Raw genomic sequence first — 20,474 nt, forward strand, 5'->3', positions numbered from 1 at the left:
TGGGTGATGAAGGTGTATCTAATGACCTTAGCAAAATAGTTAATACTGTGACCTTCAGGACAGCCCTTAAGGCTGTGGGAAAGAACTCTAAAAACATGAGTTCAAAGGTATATAAACAGGATTTCTCAACTATGTAAAATATAAGGATGCAATATGAATTACATGAGGGGTTTCACAGGTCTAAAAACAAACAAACAAACAAACAAACAAACAAACAAAGGCAGCTGCACTATGAGCCAGCTTGTCAAAAGATATTAAGGAAGGAGAAGAGATTTGGGGAGTAGCGATCTCAAGGCAAGATCCCACCCAGCTAAGTTTATTGTTTGTGCTTACAAAGGCAGACAGATTCCCAAGTTCAAGGTCAGCCTGGAACAGAATGAGTTTAGGCCCAGGTGTGGTGGGAATGTTGATCTTAGAGTGAGATCCTACCCAGCTAGCGTACTGTTTGTGCTTACAAAGTCAGGCAGATCTCTGAATTCACTGGCCACGTTAATTTTTTTTACTTGGTATCTTTAAGAGTCAAGGGGCTAAGGTCATAAAATACTGATTTCAAGGGATAATCAAAAGGGAACCTGAAGTAGGCTTTTGTCTGCAAGAGAGAGGAACCCAGACAGAACAGCTTAGAGAGTGAACACAGCTTTTAGAATTTCTCTAGCAGGATTTCTGACTTTGGTCCCCACGACTGATTCTGAGTCATTCTTTCACTGCTCCCAAGCACCCCTTCCTCAGGACCCCCACCCAAGCCGAGGCTGGCCCCTGGCAGTGAAGCACTGACATACAGCACTCTACTCTCCACATCTCTGATGTAACCTAGCACTGGCCCTGCCCAGAGATAGTGGTGAACATGACTTGGAGAAAAGAATGGGTTGATGGATGAGTGACTGAACGACTGGGGGAATGAGAGAGGGAGTAAGCAATGGATTTGCTATGATATTGTAAACCAAAGCAACGGAGTTTGCCCATGGACAGAAGGGAACAACTTAAAACCTCCTTAGAGTCCTCATCATAGACCAAGGCAGAATCAAAACTGCCACAGTAATGTTCCAATGGGTGCAACAGATTAACAGGATACAGATATAGGCATCGATCAGATATGAATACAGCTATTTTTAAGTATCTCGAATCAGCTCTTAAAAAATACATACCTGGCAAAACACAGGTTTATGGATACCGGAAAAAAGTTGCAAGAGCTCTTCTGAATCGCTGTAGTCACTGGGGAGTTTATCTATACAAAGGCACTTAGAATGGATGAGCTCCGAGGCCAAGAGATTAACATCCATCCACTGTGCGAAGAGGGCTGAGGCTCCCATCTGCCTGCCCAGTAGCTCCAGTCTGGCCTTGGCAGCAAAGTCCTTCTTCATGTACTCCACAAACCCGTAGCCTTTGGAGTGGCCAGTCACTTCACTGTAGACCAAAAAACACCTCTCGATGTTGCCATAGGCACGGACGAGTTCTTCAAACTCTTCTAACGTGAACGAGACGGGCAGGTTGGTGATGCACAACAGAGCGTCTGTGGGCTGCAGCTGCACTGTCAGCTCTCTGCCTCGGAAAGAAAACTGATGGAACCTCTGAATTGCACTCTGTGCTTGCTCCCCATTCAACAAGGTAACAAAGGCTGAAAGACAACAGAGGGACCAGCAAGGTCTGAGGTCAATGCTTTCACCATCTCTGCTGTGACCCAAGGGTAAGGAATACACACCTTATGCCTAAGTCTATACAAATGTGCGATCTTCTTCTGAGGCAAAGTCATCACAAAATATACCCTATTATGTGTAACCCCCCCTCCTACCCCACTCCACTTTTTGAGACAGAGTCTCACCATCTAGCTACTGTTGGCCTGGAACTCACTATACAGACCAAGCTGACTTCAAACTCAGAGATCCAGTTGTCTCTGCCTCCAGAGTGCACCACCAAACCTGACCCCTTTGATTATTGTTCAGAAACTACTCTCTCTCTCTCTCTCTCTCTCTCTCTCTCTCTCTCTCTCTCTCTCTCTCTGTGTGTGTGTGTGTGTCTCTGTCTCTCTTTCTCTCTCTCTGTCTCTCTCTGTCTCTGTCTCTCTCTCTGTGTGTCTCTGTCTGTCTCTGTCTCTCTCTGTGTGTGTGTGTGTGTGTGTGTGTGTGTGTGTGTGTGTAGGTAGGCAGGCATGTAAGTGCACACAGTGGCCAGAGGACGGCGGCAGCATCCTCCACCAGTCTCTGCCTAATCCCTTTGAGGTGGACTCCATGCCCTCAACCCAGAGCTCATTCTCTCAGCGAGGCTGCAGCCAGCAAGGCTACTGTATCCCTCTACTCCAGGTTAGTCCTACTCAGAGCTGCCCTTACCAGAGCATGCGAGACATGCCTAGCTTGGTATGTGGGTGCTGGGATTCAAACTCAGGTCCTTGTGATTGTTCAGAACACATTCTTAACCACTGAGCCATCCCTCCACTCTGAGTTTTCAACTCTAATTAATTTTTTTTTAAATGCTGATGCTCCACTGAACCAATTTCATGGCTAGTTGCTCAAATAAAAAGTTTGGCAATTATATTAGGAATTCCACTGTAAGCTCCACCCTATTCTGAGGGATTTTGTTTGCGGTAGCACTTTCTAACGCACAAATTTGAACCCCCTCAAAAACAATTGTAAAGTTTTATGAAAATCCTCAATGAAGTTAAAACGAGGTTACGAGACCTTTCCCCCCAGAAAGATCTCAAAGACCTGAAAAACTGAAAGTACAGTAAAAGATGCCAAAGTGCCTGAAGGAAACCAGCTTTCCACATCCTTTTCATATCACTCTGGTCAATTAAGACAGTGACGTGGCTCTGCAATGCCAACCCAGCTGAGTGAGTTCATCCCAGGACCTGGATGGCAGGAGAAGAGACAACTGTGACTAACTGCCACAACTGTCCTTCGGTCACATGCGCGCGCGCGCGCGCGCGCGCACACACACGCACACACACACTAAATCGGTATAATTTTTAAAAAAGGAGATAATAAAATCATTGGCTAGCTTCAAAGAACCCATGAATGTATATAATGCCATATACAATTTTGATAGATAATATCAAATGAAAAGATAACACGATTCTGAGCTTGGATAAGTATTTTAACCTTCAATCTAGATCAAACAATTTTAAAAGCTACCTACCTAAGCTATTTAAGCATCAAACAATAAAATGTTTGAAATAAAAAACTATGACATAGCTAGCTGGGCACATGCCTAGAATCTCAGCACATATGAGACAGAGACAGGTGGACCATACATTCAGGGCCACCCTGGGCTGCATAGTTGAGACAGGGAAACCCTGCCTCAAAAAACAAAACAAAACAAAACAACAACAACAACAACAACAAAAAAAAACCCATAAAAACCAAAAGCCAAAAACAAACATGTGAGGTGCAAATCAATGAAATATAATGATCATATTTGTTAGAATTAAATTTTAGTTATATCAATTTATGTTTTCACTAATGAACATAAATATTTTAAGAACTTTGGTAAGAAAGCCTCCAATTAAAATACCGCAGAGCGATCCACAAATCACAAGGGAGCTACTCTCCAAAGTGCCTCTTCTCCTTAGGGAGCACAGTGGGACAGCTTGTAAGCATTTAATCCACCCGGGTTCAAACAAAGCAGAATCCTATGTGGTTCAGAGCAAATGCACAAGGAGGTAAGAAAGGGAGAATCCCACAGGATGGATAATTCCGTCCTCCCTTAGTTGGTCTTGGTGACCATGTAGCTCTCAGACTGTGAGCATCGTACCTCTCCGAGTGCTGCTATCACTTAAAACAACACAGTTTTCATTGTGCAACCTCTCCAAATGCCAAGGACAACTCTACATCTAAGTCTTCCAACAGGGGAGCAAGAACAGCCCTGCCATTCTCATTGTGAGAATTAATTTTCAATTTCCAATACCATTTGTTTTTAAAGCTGGTTTGCTATGGGTTTTACTAGCTATTTTGTTTGTGACAAAATAACCTGACAAATCCACCTGTCTTAGCCAGGCTTACATTGAAGTAAGTCAGGCTACCACCACAATGGGCTGGCCCTTCCCCATTCATCGCTAATTAAGAAAATGTTCTACAGGCTGGTCTGAGAGGCATTTTCTCAATTGAAATTCCCTCCTCTCAGGTGACTTTAGTGTGTGTCAAGTTAACATAAAACTACCCAGCAAAACTGACCCCTTCTCAACTTCACACACACACACACACACACACACACACACACACACACACACACACACACACACACACACACACACACGTCACTGTTAAGTCACAGCCTTTTTGTTGTTGTTCATTACCAGCATCACATGTGGTGATGGTAACCCCAACACTCTGGAGGCAGAGGCAAATGGATCTCTGAGTTCCGGGCCACCTGGTAGACTGAGCAAGTTCCAGAACAGCTGGGGCTACAGAGAGAAACTCTGTATCAAAAACCAAAAACAAACAAAAAGACATCACAAACAAAAAACACTTTAACAACTTAAAAAGTCCCAAAGCCTTACAAATTCAAACACTTTAAAAGCTGTCTTTCAAAAAGTATCCACTGAAGACAGACACAGTGTACTCACATACATAAAATAAATCTTTTTTTAAAAAAAAGTATCCAAAAGTATCAAAAAGACTTTTGAAAACCAAAGTCTTTGTAAAACTCTAAATTCTCTTTTTTTAAAGTTTAAAGTCTCTCAACTAGTGTCTCCTGCAAAATCCGAAAATAAATTAAATGCTTTCATATTTCAAGAGGGAAGAAGCAGGGCACAGTCACAATCTGAACAAGGCAAAAACCAAACTCCAACCGTGTAAATAACTCAGTGTTCAACATCTGGGATTCACTCACGATCTTCTGGGCTCCTCCAAGAGGCTTGGGTCACTTCCACAGCTCTGCCCTCTGGGGCACAGAGCTTGTCTTCTAAGGCTGGGCAGGCTCCAGTCCACCACTACTGCTGTTCTTGGTGGTCATACCAGGGCCAAATGCTGGGGTCTTAGTGCAACTGAGCATTTTCACCAACAGCCTCTCCTGGGGTCTATTCATGGTGACCAGCTTCAACTTTTCTCTATGACCCCTTTAATCCTAGACCTTCAATTGCTACTGAGGCTGCACCTTCACCAATGGCCTCTTCTGGTCTCTCAGAGTGCCAAGCCTCAGCTGTTCTTCATGATCCCTTCATGCCTTCAAAACCATTTCCACCCGTGAGACTCTTAAACACTACCAAGTACACTACCAAGCTTGGCTGCCAGCAAAGATCCAACCCAGCTTCTACATGCTAACTCTCAGGAGACACTTCTCAGAAGATTTCATCTCAGTGATATGGTCTCCTTAATCACTGCTAACTTCTCAGCCCCAGCCTACCAACATCAATTGTCCCAGGAGAGCAAAAGTTTACTTCAATGACTCTGGTCTCTGGTCAATCACTGCTGATTCTTCAGCCCCAGCTTCCCGAACCACAGAATATTAATTCAAAACACCAAAAACACAACATCCCAGATAATCTGTAATTCTCAAACTTCCCTCTGGAACTTCCCAAGACAGGCCTCCCTCATCTGCATTGCTCTCAACATTCTTAGCTTCTAAGGTTCCACAGAACAGCTCATCAAGCTTTGAATCTCAGTGGCTTCTCTTGTCCAAAGTTCCAAAGTCCTTTCACAATCTTACCTAAAACACCATGGTCATGTCTGTCAGAGTGATACCCCACTACCCTGGTACCAATTTCTGTCTTAAGGGTTTCTATTGCTATGATGACAAAAATAAAGATGGGGAAGAAAGGGTTTATTCAGCTTACACTTCCATACTGGAGTCCATCACTGAAGGAAGTTAGGACAGGAACCTGAAGACAGGAGCTGACCCAGAAGGCTACTACATACTGGCTTGATCATACTGGCTTGCTCAGCCTGCTTTCTTATAGAACCCAGATCCACCTGCATAGGTGGTACCATCCACAATGGGCTGGTCCACTGTGTTCCATCAACCACTGATTTTTTAAAAGGCCCTACAGGTTTGCCTACAGCACAATCTTATGGAGGAATTTTCTTGATTGAGGTTATCTCCTTTCAGATGACTATACCTCGTGTCAAGTTCACATAAACTACCCAGCATGCAACCTAAAGAAAGGAAGTTTTATTTTGGCTTACAGTGTTGGGGTACAGCTCGTCATGGTGGGGAAGTTCTGGTGGCAGGAACTTGAGGCAGCTGGTCCACAACACCCAGAGTCAGGAAGCAGAGAGTAACCAAGGCTGGGGCTCAGCTCACTTTCTCCATTTTATAAAGCCCAGGCTAAAGCAATGTGCTACCTCAGTTAAACTAACAGACACTCCCTCAGAGGCACACTCCCTGCAGGTTGAGTTGTTTTTAACTTGGTAATAAACACTGGGACTCTAGCTATACTCCTTGGTGGGGGCAATGCTTGGATCAAGTCCATCTCCTGTACAAGTGCTCCACGCGGAGCTGTAGTCCCAGCACCCAGGTACCATTTGCATTGGAGTACACGTGTACACAGTGGCCTTAATGTCTTCCATGCTATGTTTTACCATCTCAAACACTGCTCATGAACAATTATATATCATATGCCCATAAAAGAACTGAGTTCTGATCTCACAAATATGAAACCAATACTCAGAAAAACTAAGCACGTTTCCTACTTTGGCCGGCTAAAGGTCAAGCTACGTACACACAGTGGGTCTGCAGAAGCCAGTAACATTAGATGGAAGCATGTCACGGCCCTGAAGAACACTTGTTAGAGCGTAGCATTCAACATTCATGGTTAAAAGTCACAGAGCTCCAGTTACACTGAATTTGTTTACTGGTTAAAGTTCGGGACAGTCAGAAAGTAACCAGTGGGTCACACTGATGGGCTTTTATACATAGGAACCCCATAGCTGACCAAACACAGAGCTCAGAGTCGAAATGCTTGGCAGCACCTGTGAAGGCCCTGAGTTCAATCCCCAGCACCGGAAGACAGTTCAACATGAAAAGACATCGAGCTTTCCTGCTCGATAACACATGCAAAAAGTAAGCGAGATCAGGGTCTTGGAAGGGAACTCTCACCTGTTCGTTTATTCCTGTCCACATAGCAATACTTTAGCTCATAGTCCTGTAATAACTCATGAACCTCCTGAAAGACATAAAGCCGTGAAAACTCAGTAAGTACCACAATTTGGTTAGTGGTTGGTGCATGACCCAGCTTGACTGCCACCCTCCGCCACCCACCCACACACATAGACACATGCACACGCACACTGCTATCTCCTGTCACATATGCCCACCCTCTAGACATGCCCCATATGCCCCTCAAACAGAGCACTTACGACCCATGTGAACCTGAGCCTTGTTCTGCACTCCAGCTTGCACTTCTAGCACTAGTGAACTAGTCATAAAGGCTGCCCAGGCCACCCGAGGTCACACTGAAATCCCACCTCCAATGCTCTTCCGGGAAGCTGTGCCCGACAACTTCCCACAGAAAGTGCCCTCATTCGACCATCACCATCAATGTCCTGATTTATGCCTCTTGTGGAAATAAATACATATTAAATCACTGCACATGCCGTGGGTTAGGCAAGAAATACCCCTGTAAATGCATGTAACGAACATGGAGAATAAACAAATGTGGGTTTTATATACTGTGATAAGTAAACTGTGAATTTTTAATAATAATGAATTAAACTTAAATGAAATGTTTTTTATGAAAAACAAAGTAAAAGAAATGGGTTGCAGTCGTCTCTTCTTGGCTCCTGATAGCATACAATGGACGAACATTCTTTATACATTTAGGTTTTGACTGCATCGCTTTACATGATGTTGGCATTAAGAATACGCATCAAAGGGGAAAGAATGTGTTTGGAATTGGCTTGCACTGAAATTTTTCTGCATGCTTTCTTTGAGACGAGGTTTCACTATGTAACTCTGACCAGGGGCTGGTGTTTCCTGGCTGGGCACAAATCACATAATTCTTAAGAGACACAAAGGACTTAAGCTTCTATAGGCGGATGTTTTGACCCCACACAGAGTGACAAGCAACCCATTCTAGGTAACAAATGCATGTGAGGAAAAGGCTGGTATCAGGATTTAATCAATGAGTTCTTACTACTGCAATTACCTCGATTAGTTTTCTTCCAGCTTTTAATGAAGAAACTGGACTGACTTATACAAAAAATCAGAAAACAGGGGACTAAGCAGGTAGGTGACTCTATGGACACAGCGCTTGTCAGAGAACTGTGAGGACCAGTGTAGATCCCCAGAGCCCACATGAAAGATGGCACGTGGCAGCCTCCTATAATTCTAGCACTCCGGAGGCAGAGACAGAATCACTGGGGCAAACTGGCTGGCTAGCCTGGCAAACTCTGGGTTCAGTGAGGCATGAAAGACCCTGTCTTGACAGAGTGTGAAGGGATCAAGGAAGACACCTGATACCAACTTTGGTCCTCCGCACATGTATTTGTGCACAAGACACACACACACTTTTTAAAGTCAGGAAACTTGAGTAGAAGAAACTCAAGTATAATCAGTGACATTAGCCACTTCTGAGTGTGGATTTTGGAAGGTTCCAGAAAACACACCCTCATTCCGACATAAGCATTAACAGTTAAAACATGATCACAGTGATAGTTCCATAGTGAAGAGTGACCTAGGAAAGGAACATAAACAACAGGGCTGCCACACACAAGAAGTTTCTCTGGGGCTGTAGAAATGACTCAGCTCTTCCAGAGGTCCCAGGACCAATTTCCATCACCTACGTGGTGGCTCCTAACCATTGGTAACTCCAGTTCCAGGGATTCAGACACCCTCTTCTGGCCTCTGTGGGCACCAGACACATACAAGGTCCATAGGCAGACATATATACAGGCAGGCAAAACACCCAAAGACATCTAAGTGTACCCTTGATATCCGTGCAAAAGAGAAAGAGCAATATAGCCATAATAAGTAAACTGTAAAACCATCAGCCAGGTGAGATCATGACAGTCATCTGTCACACAGGACGGGCAGGTGAAGCTGAGCATCTTGCACAGCTTACTAATAAGCTTTTGCTACAAATTCCTAAAAACACACGTCGGTTCTGTGAAATGGTTTGCTGAATACTGCAGTTTAGATATTAGAGTCGTTTATCTTGGATGTGAAACATTTTCTCAGACTTAGGAAAATGTCAATTGTGGGTCCTAAGAAAAGCATAACCTCTCCTTACGTAACGCACACCTTGCCAGCCGGCTAAGCTAGCGCTGCCCAGAGGAGCCTTTATACGAGGGATCAAGTGTGTTCTTCTGGTGGTGCAGGCTCTAATCTTTCATTTGGCTGGTGAGCAGCTGTCGAGTGCTAGATAAAGAAGGCCGATACCACTCATCACGTTATCGAGTATCTGTAAACAAACGGCACGCTGTACAGTTCCTCTAGCCGAGGGAATTACCTCAGGGAAATCTTCAGGGCCAGAGATGCACTTTGCAACTTAGAAATCTTATTTTCACAACATCTGTACTTTTGGTGACGGCGCTCCTGTTCATCGGGTGTGGAGGGTACTGTCTGCTGATGGGGAAGCCATACAAAGCTTCCAAGAGAGAAGGAAACGATGACCTTTCTCTGCCCTCAAGGTCATCCCTCCTTCTGTGCCTCAGCGAGGAGACCCAGGGTAGAAATTTCAGAGCTGACGGAATCCTAGGAAGCATTTGCCAAAATTTCCCTAAGCTCTGCCACACAGTCCTGAGAGAACTGATCTTACAGCTCCCAGGAGCTGACACCGCTGTGTGATTTCCCCCCCTCACATACACTTTGAAAGCACTCTGTGCAGCAACTTCATTTACAAATTCCTTAGGGTACAGGAGTATGTCAAACTGACATTTCTGGCTGACATCAGTGTGTCCAGGCCAGATTCTTCAACATCCGCTGAAGCTTTATGATAGAGAGCCTCAGAAAAGGTCTCTAGTAGAGGACAAACAGCTTTGATTACAGCTGTGACGGAGCCCACCCACCCACCACAGCTGTTCTGCACCCCTTCCCATGTGAAAGATGCGGACCTAAAGCACAGGTCTCCTAAGCTTGCAGGTTCGATTTTGTTTGTTTGACTCAAATTGTTTTACGAAAAGCTTTGGGTCCAGCAAGATAGCTGAATGAGTAAAGATGTCCGCCACCAAGCCTGAGACCTGGGGTCAGTGTGTGAGACCATTAAGTGTGGAGATACCTCCATACCATGTCTTTCTGTCTGTCTGTCTCTCTCTGTCTCTCTCTCTGTCTCTCTGTCTGTCTCACACACACACACATACACACACACACACACACAAATGTAGTAGTTAATTTTTAAAAAAAAAAGCTTTCACAGATCAAAGAACGCTCTAATAAAGTACACTATTTTTAACTCTCACTAATTTGGATTAAAAGAAGAGAACATGGGGCCTTTGAGATGGCTCAATGGGCAAGAGCACTTGCTGTCAATCCCAAGCCTGAGTTCAATCCCTCGGACTCAGACAATGGAAGGAGAGAACAGACCCTGTCAGGTTATCTTCTGACCTACACATGCAGACGCAGACAGACGGACAGGCAGGCAGATGTAAAAGGAAACTTAAAGAAGAGAACAAATGTGTTGCTTCAAATTGTAAGCAACTGGAAAATATGACCTACGAAGTGGCTCTAGTTAGTCCTCTTCTCCTCTCTACAGGTGTCTCTCTGGGTAGCTGGGCAGGTCCAGACAAGAGGTTGTTGGACATTTACAAGTCACAATCAGTTATGCTTTCTAAAATCACCTGGGCCCTGATGCTGAAACTTGGTATTACATTTCTAATGCTTGGCTGGCCAATGTTATTTTGCTATTTATAAACTATTATATGCTTATAAATACCTCACATCCACTGGCATTTATACACCAGAGATCCTACAGGAGAAACTCGTGTGTGTGTGTGTGTGTGTGTGTGTGTGTGTGTGTGTGTGCGCGCGCGCGCGCGCGCGCGCGTGCGCGTGCATATATATGCACACATTGAATTCCACTATATACCCCCAGCTGACCTGAGACTTGCTACATAGACTAGGCTGGCTACTAGCCTGCAGTTATCCTCCCGACTCTGCCTCCCAAGTGCTGGGATTCCAGGCTTATAACACCATGGCCAGCTGCAAGTTTCTTTCACAAGAAACTGAAAACCTGTGTGGAAGAAGGAGGTGCGTTACAGCCTCATCCACAGCGTATACAGGTCCTGCTGAGTCAAATTCACTCTATGCTCAGTGTTAGCTGAGACTCAGGTGCCGTCCTCAATTTGTGGACACAAAACTGTGCCTCTCTGCGGTGGTCTTAATTCAGTGTGGCACTGAGACTGATGACGTCAGGTGTCGGTTTAACTACAGCATGCAGTGACTTAAGCAAATATGAACCCAACGTTGCTAAGAAATATTTTACATATATGGTTGGTATCCATCACCAGCTACTTCAGAAAAAGAGACCTTCCATGCAGTGTGAGCCTCATCCCAGTAGTTAAGGCATCAACAGGCAAACCTAGGGCTTCCTGATGACTGTAGCATCCAGCCTTGCCTGGGCTCTTAGCCTGCAGGCATGACCTCTGGATGTGGCAGCAGGCAACCATGGAGTCAATTAGTCAAATCTTTTTTTTTTTTTTTTATTAATCACTGTTTTCTTTTCTTGAAAATTGATTTTTTTTCCTTACAATATAGTATGATTATGGCTTCCCCTTCCCTGTGCTCCTCCCTTTCCTCCCCACCTCCCCTCCCATTGGCACCCACACCCTTTCTGTCTCGTAATAAAACAAATGGGCATCTGAGGAACAATAAAACAAAACAAAAATAAACAAATCAGAATAGGACAAAGCTACCAAACAAGAAAGAAAGTCCCAAAGAAAAAGCACAAGAAACGCCATATAGATGCAGACACACATATTCGCGTACACAGGGTCCCATGCAGACGTAAAGCTGGAAGTTACACTACATATACAAAGGACCTGTTAGGTTGGAAAACAAAAAAATTCTCTGACTTAACACGGTAAGACAAGGCACCTCCAAAGGTGCCGCTGAGTCTGGTTCGTATGGGCATCTACCGCTGGGCCCTACCCTTAAGAGGTCTGCTTGCCCAGTGAGGCTCCCTTGGAGAAAACTAATCTTTCATTTGCAAGAGGCTATCTGGTGAAGAGAGCCTCTGGGTGACGGGTGGGGAGGTTGCTCACCTCTTTCATTTTCCTTTCAGCTCTACGACCTCATCTGGTGCAGTTCTGTGCAGGCCCTGTGCGTGCTTCTTGTCTCTGTGGGCTCACGTGTGCCCGCCCTGCTGAGTCTAGAGGGCCTTGGTTCCTTGGTTTCCGACATCCCTCCTGGCCCTTACACTCTTTCTGCCTCCTCTTCCTCAGAGTTCTCTGAGTCTTTGAGGGGGTGGGGGATCTGGTGGAGACATCCCTTTTAGAGCCGGGGGATCAAGGTCTCTTACTCTGCCTATTAACCGTTTGTGGGTCTCAGTATTTGCTCCCATCTGCTGCAGGAGGAAGCTTCTCCGATGATGGCTGTGCAAGGCAAGGGGCTATGGGTACAGCAGAATGTCATTAGGAGGCATTTCATTGCTGTGTTCCTTTAGCAGAACAGAAGTATTTGGTGCCCCCTAGGTCCTCGGCCTATATAGTTTCTTGGTCACCGTCACCCAAGGAGTGTTAGGTATGAGTTCCAGCTCATGGAGTGGGCCTTAATTCAAACCAGATATTGGTTGGTTACTCCCACAGGCTTTGTCCCACTACTGCACCAGTGTATCTTGCAAGCAGATAACCACGGTAGATAGAAGTGTTTGCAGCCAGGGTGCTGTCTACCTTTCTCCTTTGGTAGCATGCAGAAGACATTCTTGTACCATGAACACCAGTCCGTATGGATGAAGACTCTAGGCAGGCACCAGTTCAACCTCTCCTTGCCAGATGAACTGTATAGGCACTGTCTTCAGCTCGTACTGTCAAATCCTGGAGGACCACCCGGCCTTGGCAATCTCCTGGGTTGATTAGAGGTTCCCATGGAGCCCTCCTGGACAAGAACTCAACTAGATGTACCTCATTCCCAATACCAGAAGCTTCATTTGGTGTGGGGAGATGTCCAGTTGGGGCTGTCTGCCCCATTATTTGGTGATTTCACTTAGATTCGCCTTTGTAGATGTATATAATTTAGGAAGCTTCTATTGGATAATATTCTACATAATCTCTCAAATGGCCCTTAGTTTTAGCTGTCCCTTCCCATATTAGCAATCAGTCAATTTGACATGAACACATCATATACAGGTATCTGTGTGTCTACTGGACTTGTTCTCTGTACAACTCTGGTTGGCACAGACATCTTGTTACATTTCCCTGACATTTATTTCTTCTTCAGAAAAACATTGACTTATCCCTACTGTTTCATTTTTCTATTTTTTCCCTTTAGGTGGCTTTTAAAACACTGTGAATATTAACCTTTGTCATTAATAACATTACAAGTGTCTTAATTTAGTACATGGTCTGCTGTTCTGTTCAGTTGAGATTTTCAGTGGAGAGAGGCTTTTCCTTTGGACAAAGTCAGTTCAAAGTCTACTCTTCCCCCTTGTGGAGTCTGAGTCTTACAATGTCCTTTTCTGAGCGGGAATGGGGGTGCTCCCCACAATGCCAAGCACTCGGGAGGTTGAAACAGAGGGACTGGTCATCCTTGGCTACATAGTGAGTCATTCAAAACTAGCCTGGGCTACATACAACCCTGTCTTTTAAAAAAAAAAAAGGAGGAGGGGAGGAATGAAAGGAGGAAAGGGAGGGGACAGTAGGATCTGTCCTAACCAAATATATAAAGTATTTTGTTTTCCACTAGTTTTCTTCTTCTTACACTTTAATTTCTAGTCACTTTAGAGTAAGGGGTGTTTTGGTGGGGGAGGGGTTGTTTTTGCTGGTGTTGGTTTTTTTGTTTGTTTTGCTTTTTGTCTTTTTTTTTTTTAATTTCATTTGGTTGTAGTTGAGGTGGGAGATCTCACAGCTGAGGCTGGTCTTGAACTCCTGATCTCCTGCCTCAATTTCCTAAATGGGATGTCAAGCATGACCGTGCAGTGTTCACATAATGTGAAGCAGGAATTTGGCTTATCTTACTTGGGAGATTAATTTCCTTTTCTTCCCAGCTGGATAAGCCGCTGTCTGGACCCCACTGACCGATGGTACTAGTTTGCGCTCACACCACTGAGACAACACCCAACAGGGAAAGCCCAAGAGAGGAATTCTTTCCTTTGGCTCATGGTTTCAGAGGGGTCCCCTCAGTCATGGTGGGGAAGGCTTGCTGAGACAGCTCAGTCTACAGGCAATGTGTGGTTGAAGGTGTCCCACTGTGGGAGGACAGGAAATAGCACACACAGGAAGCACAGCTGGATGTAAACTTTGAGGCCGACCCTTCATGATCAATTTCTGTCAGTGACACTATCTCTCAACTTCCAGTGTCCAGAACCTCTCAAAATTGTGCCACGAACTGGGAACCAAGTGTTAAAAACATGCATCTGTGGGGACCTTTCAGATGCAAACCATGGCACTCTCTCTCAGACAACAAGCCTCCAGACACACAGAAATCAGTGTGTAATCCTAGGTCTCCATCCCATTGGACATCTTATCCAGCCTCTGCTAACTGTGTACTATCCAAAATATGTAACTTGCTAAGTCTGTAATTTAGTAGAAAAAATTCCCCTTATTATTGTTATTTCTAGTTTGGGGATCTTAAGAATAAAACTGGGAATAAAAATTCTGAGTGACTATACATGAGACTAAAACTGCTGAATGATATGCACGGGCATTCTATAATTTGAAGGTTTGTCCCCTCAACATCTCTTGCTGGAGTCTAATTCCCACTGAGGTATTAAGAAGACAGAAACTGGGGTTGGGGATTTAGCTCAGTGGTAGAGCGCTTGCCTAGGGAAGCGCAAGGCCCTGGGTTCGGGTCCCCAGCTCTGAAAAAAAAAAAAAAAAAAAAAAAAGAAAAAAAAAAAAAAGAAGACAGAAACTTAATCTGATTGTGTTTGGAGGTTGACAAGGGTTATATAAGGTCACCGAGGTGGAGCCCCAGTCTTTAAACACTGCTGGATTTGTAGGAGGGCAACCAAGACGCAGAGGATGTGCAAGAATGTCTGTTGTCCCCACGTGATGCTGTGTGCTCCTGTGAACCTTTGCCAACACAGCCAAAGCACAGATCCTTGACCTCGAACCAGAACTGTGAAACATGTAACTTTATAGCTTGGCCAGACTCTGCCTTTCTTTCTTTAAAAAAGGATTATATATAGCTTACGTTTGTCCTCAGTAAAATCTGCCAGTTTCTGAGACCTTTGAAGCCCTTGACACATTCACTAGGAGACCATGACTGTCAAGTGTTCCACACCCGAGCCAACAGGGGAGTCGCCTGCCATTTTATCTTTACCCATTCTGGTAGGCCCACAGGTAGTCAACTGTGGTCTTCCTCGGGTTCTCCATCATGCATAATGAAATCACAGACAGACCCTCCTGTTCAATGGCTGTGAGCATTTCCCAAACAGAAGTATCTGTTCTAGCTGATTTTTTCAACTGGATAGTTTAGTTTTTCTAATTTTATTAACATGTGTATATTTTGTAGGAGGGAGAGGAGCCATGCCACGGTGTACATGGGGAAGTCAGAGGATGACTTGTGGGAATCAGTTCTCTCCTTCTACAATGTGGAATCTGGGAACCGAACTCAGGTCATCAGGCTTGGCAACAATGCCTTTATCCACAGAGCCACTTGTCTGCCTGCATGTGTCTCTTACACACACACACACACACACACACACACACACACACACACACACACACACACACACACACACATGCCTTTCTTTCTTTTCTTTTCTCTAAGAAGAGCTTGGTAGCATGTGTCTTTTAATCCAAGCACTCTGGGAGGAAGAGGCAGGGGGATCTCTGAGTTAGATGATAGATAGATAGATAGATAGATAGATAGATAGATAGATAGATAGATAGACAGACAGACAGACAGACAGACAGACAGACAGACAGATAGCCTGGGCTACATAATGGGTTCAAAGACAGCCAACATTACACAATAGAGAGACCCTTTCTCAAAAACCAACACATTGTCAAAAAAGGAAGGAAGGAAGAAACGAAGGAAGGAAGAGAATCACTGTGTAGCCTGGGTAATCTCACTACATAACTGAGGCTGGTCTCAAACCCATACTTCCTTCTGTCTCAACTTCTCAAATGCTAGAATTACAGGGGTGAGCTTCCATGCCCAACTTAGAATTTCTTCATAAATTCTGGATGCTAGTCCTTTGTCCAATATGTAGGATTTTCTTCTAGACTCTGATATACCTGTTTTTTTTTTTTTAATTATGTCTTTCTGATGAGAAGGCATTAATTTTCACCAAGTTCAATCTACCACATTTTCTTCTCTGGAGGACACTTTATGTCCTGTTTGTGTCTCTACCTACCTCAGGCCACAGAGACATCACTATATCCTAACATTCAACCCAGCTTATGATTCACCTTTAAAGAGTTGCTCTGTGTGGTGTTAGGCAGGGACCAACTTTGGGCAGAAGAATCTCCAATAGTCTGTGTAGGAAACTGTGATTCTTGGCCTCCCAGGGCTCCGGGATCACCTGTGCTCTTGTCTGTCCCATTCATCCATTTATCTTGTTCTTTTATTAAAATCAGTATTACACTACTAAACTACACAGATTTATAGTAAGTCTTTAAGTAGTACTAGTGGTCTATGAACACTTTACAATTTCCTCGGATAGTCTAAGCTCTCTGTGTTTCTGTACAAATTTTGGGTCAGAACATCAACGTCCAAGAACAAGACCAGCTAGGGCTTTAAGTGGGGTTGCTTCAAAGGCTTCATGGGTGTTGGAGTCTTGGTTCCTAGCTGGTGCTGCTGTCTGCAGCTGGTGAGGCTTGGAGATGGGGCCTCCTCACTGGGAGAGCTTGCTGGGGATAAGCCTTTGGAATGTGTATCTTGTCCCTAATCCCCTCCGGTCCCTGCTTCTTAGTTGCCTTAAGGTGAGTGACCTCTTCCACCATGACTCACCCTGGGCCCAGAAATAACAGAACAGCCAAAACCAGGCAGAACCCTCTGAAAGAGGGTGGAACTAAGCCAGCGCCCCTATCCCCCTACCCCCACCTCCCCACCTCCCCACTCTCCCAACCCCCACCAGTCTTGAGCTGGTTTTCTCAACTTGTGTCCTGTCACAACAACAGAAAGCCTGACTAGTACACACAAAGTCACACTGGGGACACTCTGGGAAGGACTCATGTATAAATCAGGCTTCAAGCTTTTCACTCAAGAAATGTGTATGTTGCTTTTCGGCTTTCGGTTCGGAGGAGGCAACGGTGCAACTTTCTTCGGTCGTCCCGAATCCGGGTTCATCCGACACCAGCCACCTCCACCATGCCGCCCAAGTTCGACCCCAACGAGATCAAAGTCGTGTACTTGAGGTGCACCGGAGGCGAGGTCGGCGCCACATCCGCCTTGGCCCCTAAGATCGGTCCTCTGGGTCTGTCTCCCAAAAAAGTTGGTGATGACATCGCCAAGGTTACCGGTGACTGGAAAGGCCTCAGGATGACAGTGAAACTGACCATCCAGAACAGACAGGCCCAGACTGAGGTGGTGCCCTCTGCCTCTGCCCTGATCATCAAAGCCCTCAAGGAGCCACCAAGAGACAGGAAGAAGCAGAAAAACATTAAACACAGTGGAAACATCACTTTTGATGAGATTGTCAACATTGCCTGGCAGATGAGACACCAGTCTTTGGCCAGAGAACTTTCTGGAACTATCAAGGAGATCCTGGGTACTGCACAGTCTGTGGGCTGCAACGTGGACGGCCGCCACCGTCATGATATCATAGATGACATCAACAGCGGAAAAGTGTGGAGTGCCCAGCTAGTTAAGAGGCAACAAAAAAATACTTAAATAAAAACTAAACTATCTGATAAAAAAAAAAAAAAAAAAAAAGAAATGTGTATGTTATACTGGATTTGCTGCTATATAAAATAGGAACCCAAGTCAGTTTCTGATAACAAATAATGAAAACTTATATCTTTCACCATTCTTTGGTGTACATGTAATTTTACTCCTTATTAAAGACAAAAGAAAAGACGCACACTAATGTGCTGGGCGTGTGTGCTCATTTTCACATACAGAATTAAGTCTTGGCTGAATACCCCATGCTACAGGACATGGTCGTTAACCCTCAGAGTTCAGCGATGCTCTGACCTTACTGTCAGTGTTAAAGATGCTGATTTGCATGGGGACACAGTACAACGTGGTGGGTGTTTAGGGCTATCTTAGAAACTGTTAGACATTCTGTCCTGATTCCAAACCAAAATCCATGGCAATGTTTTTTACTGAACTCAGAGGCAAATCGAACCACAATTCTTTGTGTGTGTTCACAGGCATGTGGATGTACATGGCGGTGCATGTATAGAGGTCAGAGGCTGACGTCAAGCATCTTCCTCAACCACTTTTTTTATGTTCATACGTGTGTGCCTGCATGAGTCTATGTGTGTCAAGTGTGCAGCCTAAGGTGACCAGAAGAGGTGTCAGATCCCCTAGAACTGGAGTTACAGACAGGAGTGAGCTGCTTCGCAGATGCTGAGAAAGGAACCCAGGTCCTCTGCAAGAGCACTAAGCAGTCCGCTGAGCTAACTCTCCAGCCCCCTCCACCTTTTTTTTAATGGTTGCCTAAGTCAGGGCTTTATTGCTGTGGAGAGACACCATGACCCAGGCAACTCAACTCTTTTTTAAACATTTATTTATTTATTATGTATACATCATACAGCTTTCTGCCTGCATGTATGCAACTACAGGACAGAAGAGGGCACCAGACCTGATTATAGGTGGTCGTGAGCCACCATGGGGTTGCTGGGAATTGAACTCAGGACCTCTGGAAGAGCAGTCAGTGCTCTTAACCTCTGAGCCATCTCTCCAGCCCCCACCTCAACTCTTATAAAGAAAAACATTTAACTGGGGCTGGCTTCCAGTGTCAGATGTTTAGTCCATTATCATCATGTGGAGAAGCATGGTGGTGTGCAGGCAGACCTGGTGTTGGAGAAGGAACTGAGACTTCTACATCTTGATCGGAAGGCAGCCAGGACACTGTGTTCTGCCTGGGCTGAACTTGAGCATACAAGAGATATCCAAGCACCTCTTCCACAGTGACACACCTCCTCTAACAAGGCCACACCTCCTCTAACAAGGCCACACCTCCTCCAATAAGGCCACATCTCCTCTAACAAGGCCACACCTCCTCTAACAAGGCCACACCTCCTCCAATAAGGCCACACCTCCTCTAACAAGGCCACACCTCCTCTAATAAGGCCACACCTCCTCTAACAAGGCCACACCTCCTCCAATAAGGCCACACCTCCGAATAGTGTTGCTCCCTATAGCCAAGCATTCAAACACATGAGTCTATGGAGGCCATACTTTTTTTTTTTTTTTTTTTTTATTATTTTTTTTTTTTATTAACTTTAATATTTCTTATACACATTTCGAGTGTTATTCCCTTTCCCGGTTTCCGGGCAAACATCCCCTTCCCTCCCCCCCTTCCTTATGGGTGTTCCCCTCCCCACCCTCCCCCCATTGCCGCCCTCCCCCCGACAGTCTAGTTCACTGGGGGTTCATTCTTAGCAGGACCCAGGGCTTCCCCTTCCACTGGTGCTCTTACTAGGATATTCATTGCTACCTATGAGGTCAGAGTCCAGGGTCAGTCCATGTATAGTCTTTAGGTAGTGGCTTAGTCCCTGGAAGCTCTGGTGGCTTGGCATTGTTGTACATATAGGGTCTCGAGCCCCTTCAAGCTCTTCCAGTTCTTTCTCTGATTCCTTCAACGGGGGTCCTATTCTCAGTTCAGAGGTTTGCTGCTCACATTCGCCTCTGTATTTGCTGTATTCTGGCTGTGTCTCTCAGGAGCGATCTACACTTCTGCACTTCTTTGCTTCATCCATCTTGTCTAATTGGGTGGCTGTATATATATGGGCCACATGTGGGGCAGGCTCTGAATGGATGTTCCTTCAGTCTCTGTTTTAATCTTTGCCTCTCTTCCCTGCCAAGGGTATTCTTGTTCCCCTTTTAAAGAAGGAGTGAAGCCTTCACATTTTGATCATCCGTCTTGAGTTTCATTTGTTCTAGGCATCTAGGGTAATTCAAGCATTTGGGCTAATAGCCACTTATCAATGAGTGCATACCATGTATGTCTTTCTGTGATTGGGTTAGCTCACTCAGGATGATATTTTCCAGTTCCAACCATTTGCCTCTTAATTTCATAAAGTCGTTGTTTTTGATAGCTGAGTAATATTCCATTGTGTAGATGTACCACATTTTCTGTATCCATTCCTCTGTTGAAGGGCATCTGGGTTCTTTCCAGCTTCTGGCTATTATAAATAAGGCTGCGATGAACATAGTGGAGCACGTGTCTTTTTTATATGTTGGGGCATCTTTTGGGTATATGCCCAAGAGAGGGATAGCTGGATCCTCAGGCAGTTTAATGTCCAATTTTCTGAGGAACCTCCAGACTGATTTCCAGA

General features: G+C 44.9%; 1 protein-coding gene and 1 pseudogene across 1 annotated transcript in view; one reads left to right on the forward strand and one right to left on the reverse strand.

Annotated features, from left to right (window-relative positions):
• The window catches only part of Raver2 (ribonucleoprotein, PTB binding 2), an 80,243-nt gene that overhangs the window by 41,944 nt on the left and 17,825 nt on the right, over nucleotides 1–20,474 (reverse strand). Inside the window, exons 2-3 of the mRNA XM_032901774.1 lie at nucleotides 7,027–7,093; nucleotides 1,146–1,615 (exon numbers count right to left, since the gene is read on the reverse strand). Of these exons, the coding sequence (XP_032757665.1) occupies nucleotides 1,146–1,615; nucleotides 7,027–7,093 (537 nt within the window). The remainder of the gene's footprint in view (nucleotides 1–1,145; nucleotides 1,616–7,026; nucleotides 7,094–20,474) is intronic.
• Nucleotides 17,244–17,837, forward strand: LOC116899732 (annotated as a pseudogene).

This window comes from Rattus rattus, chromosome 1 (assembly GCF_011064425.1).
Source record: "Rattus rattus isolate New Zealand chromosome 1, Rrattus_CSIRO_v1, whole genome shotgun sequence".
NCBI lineage: Eukaryota > Metazoa > Chordata > Mammalia > Rodentia > Muridae > Rattus > Rattus rattus.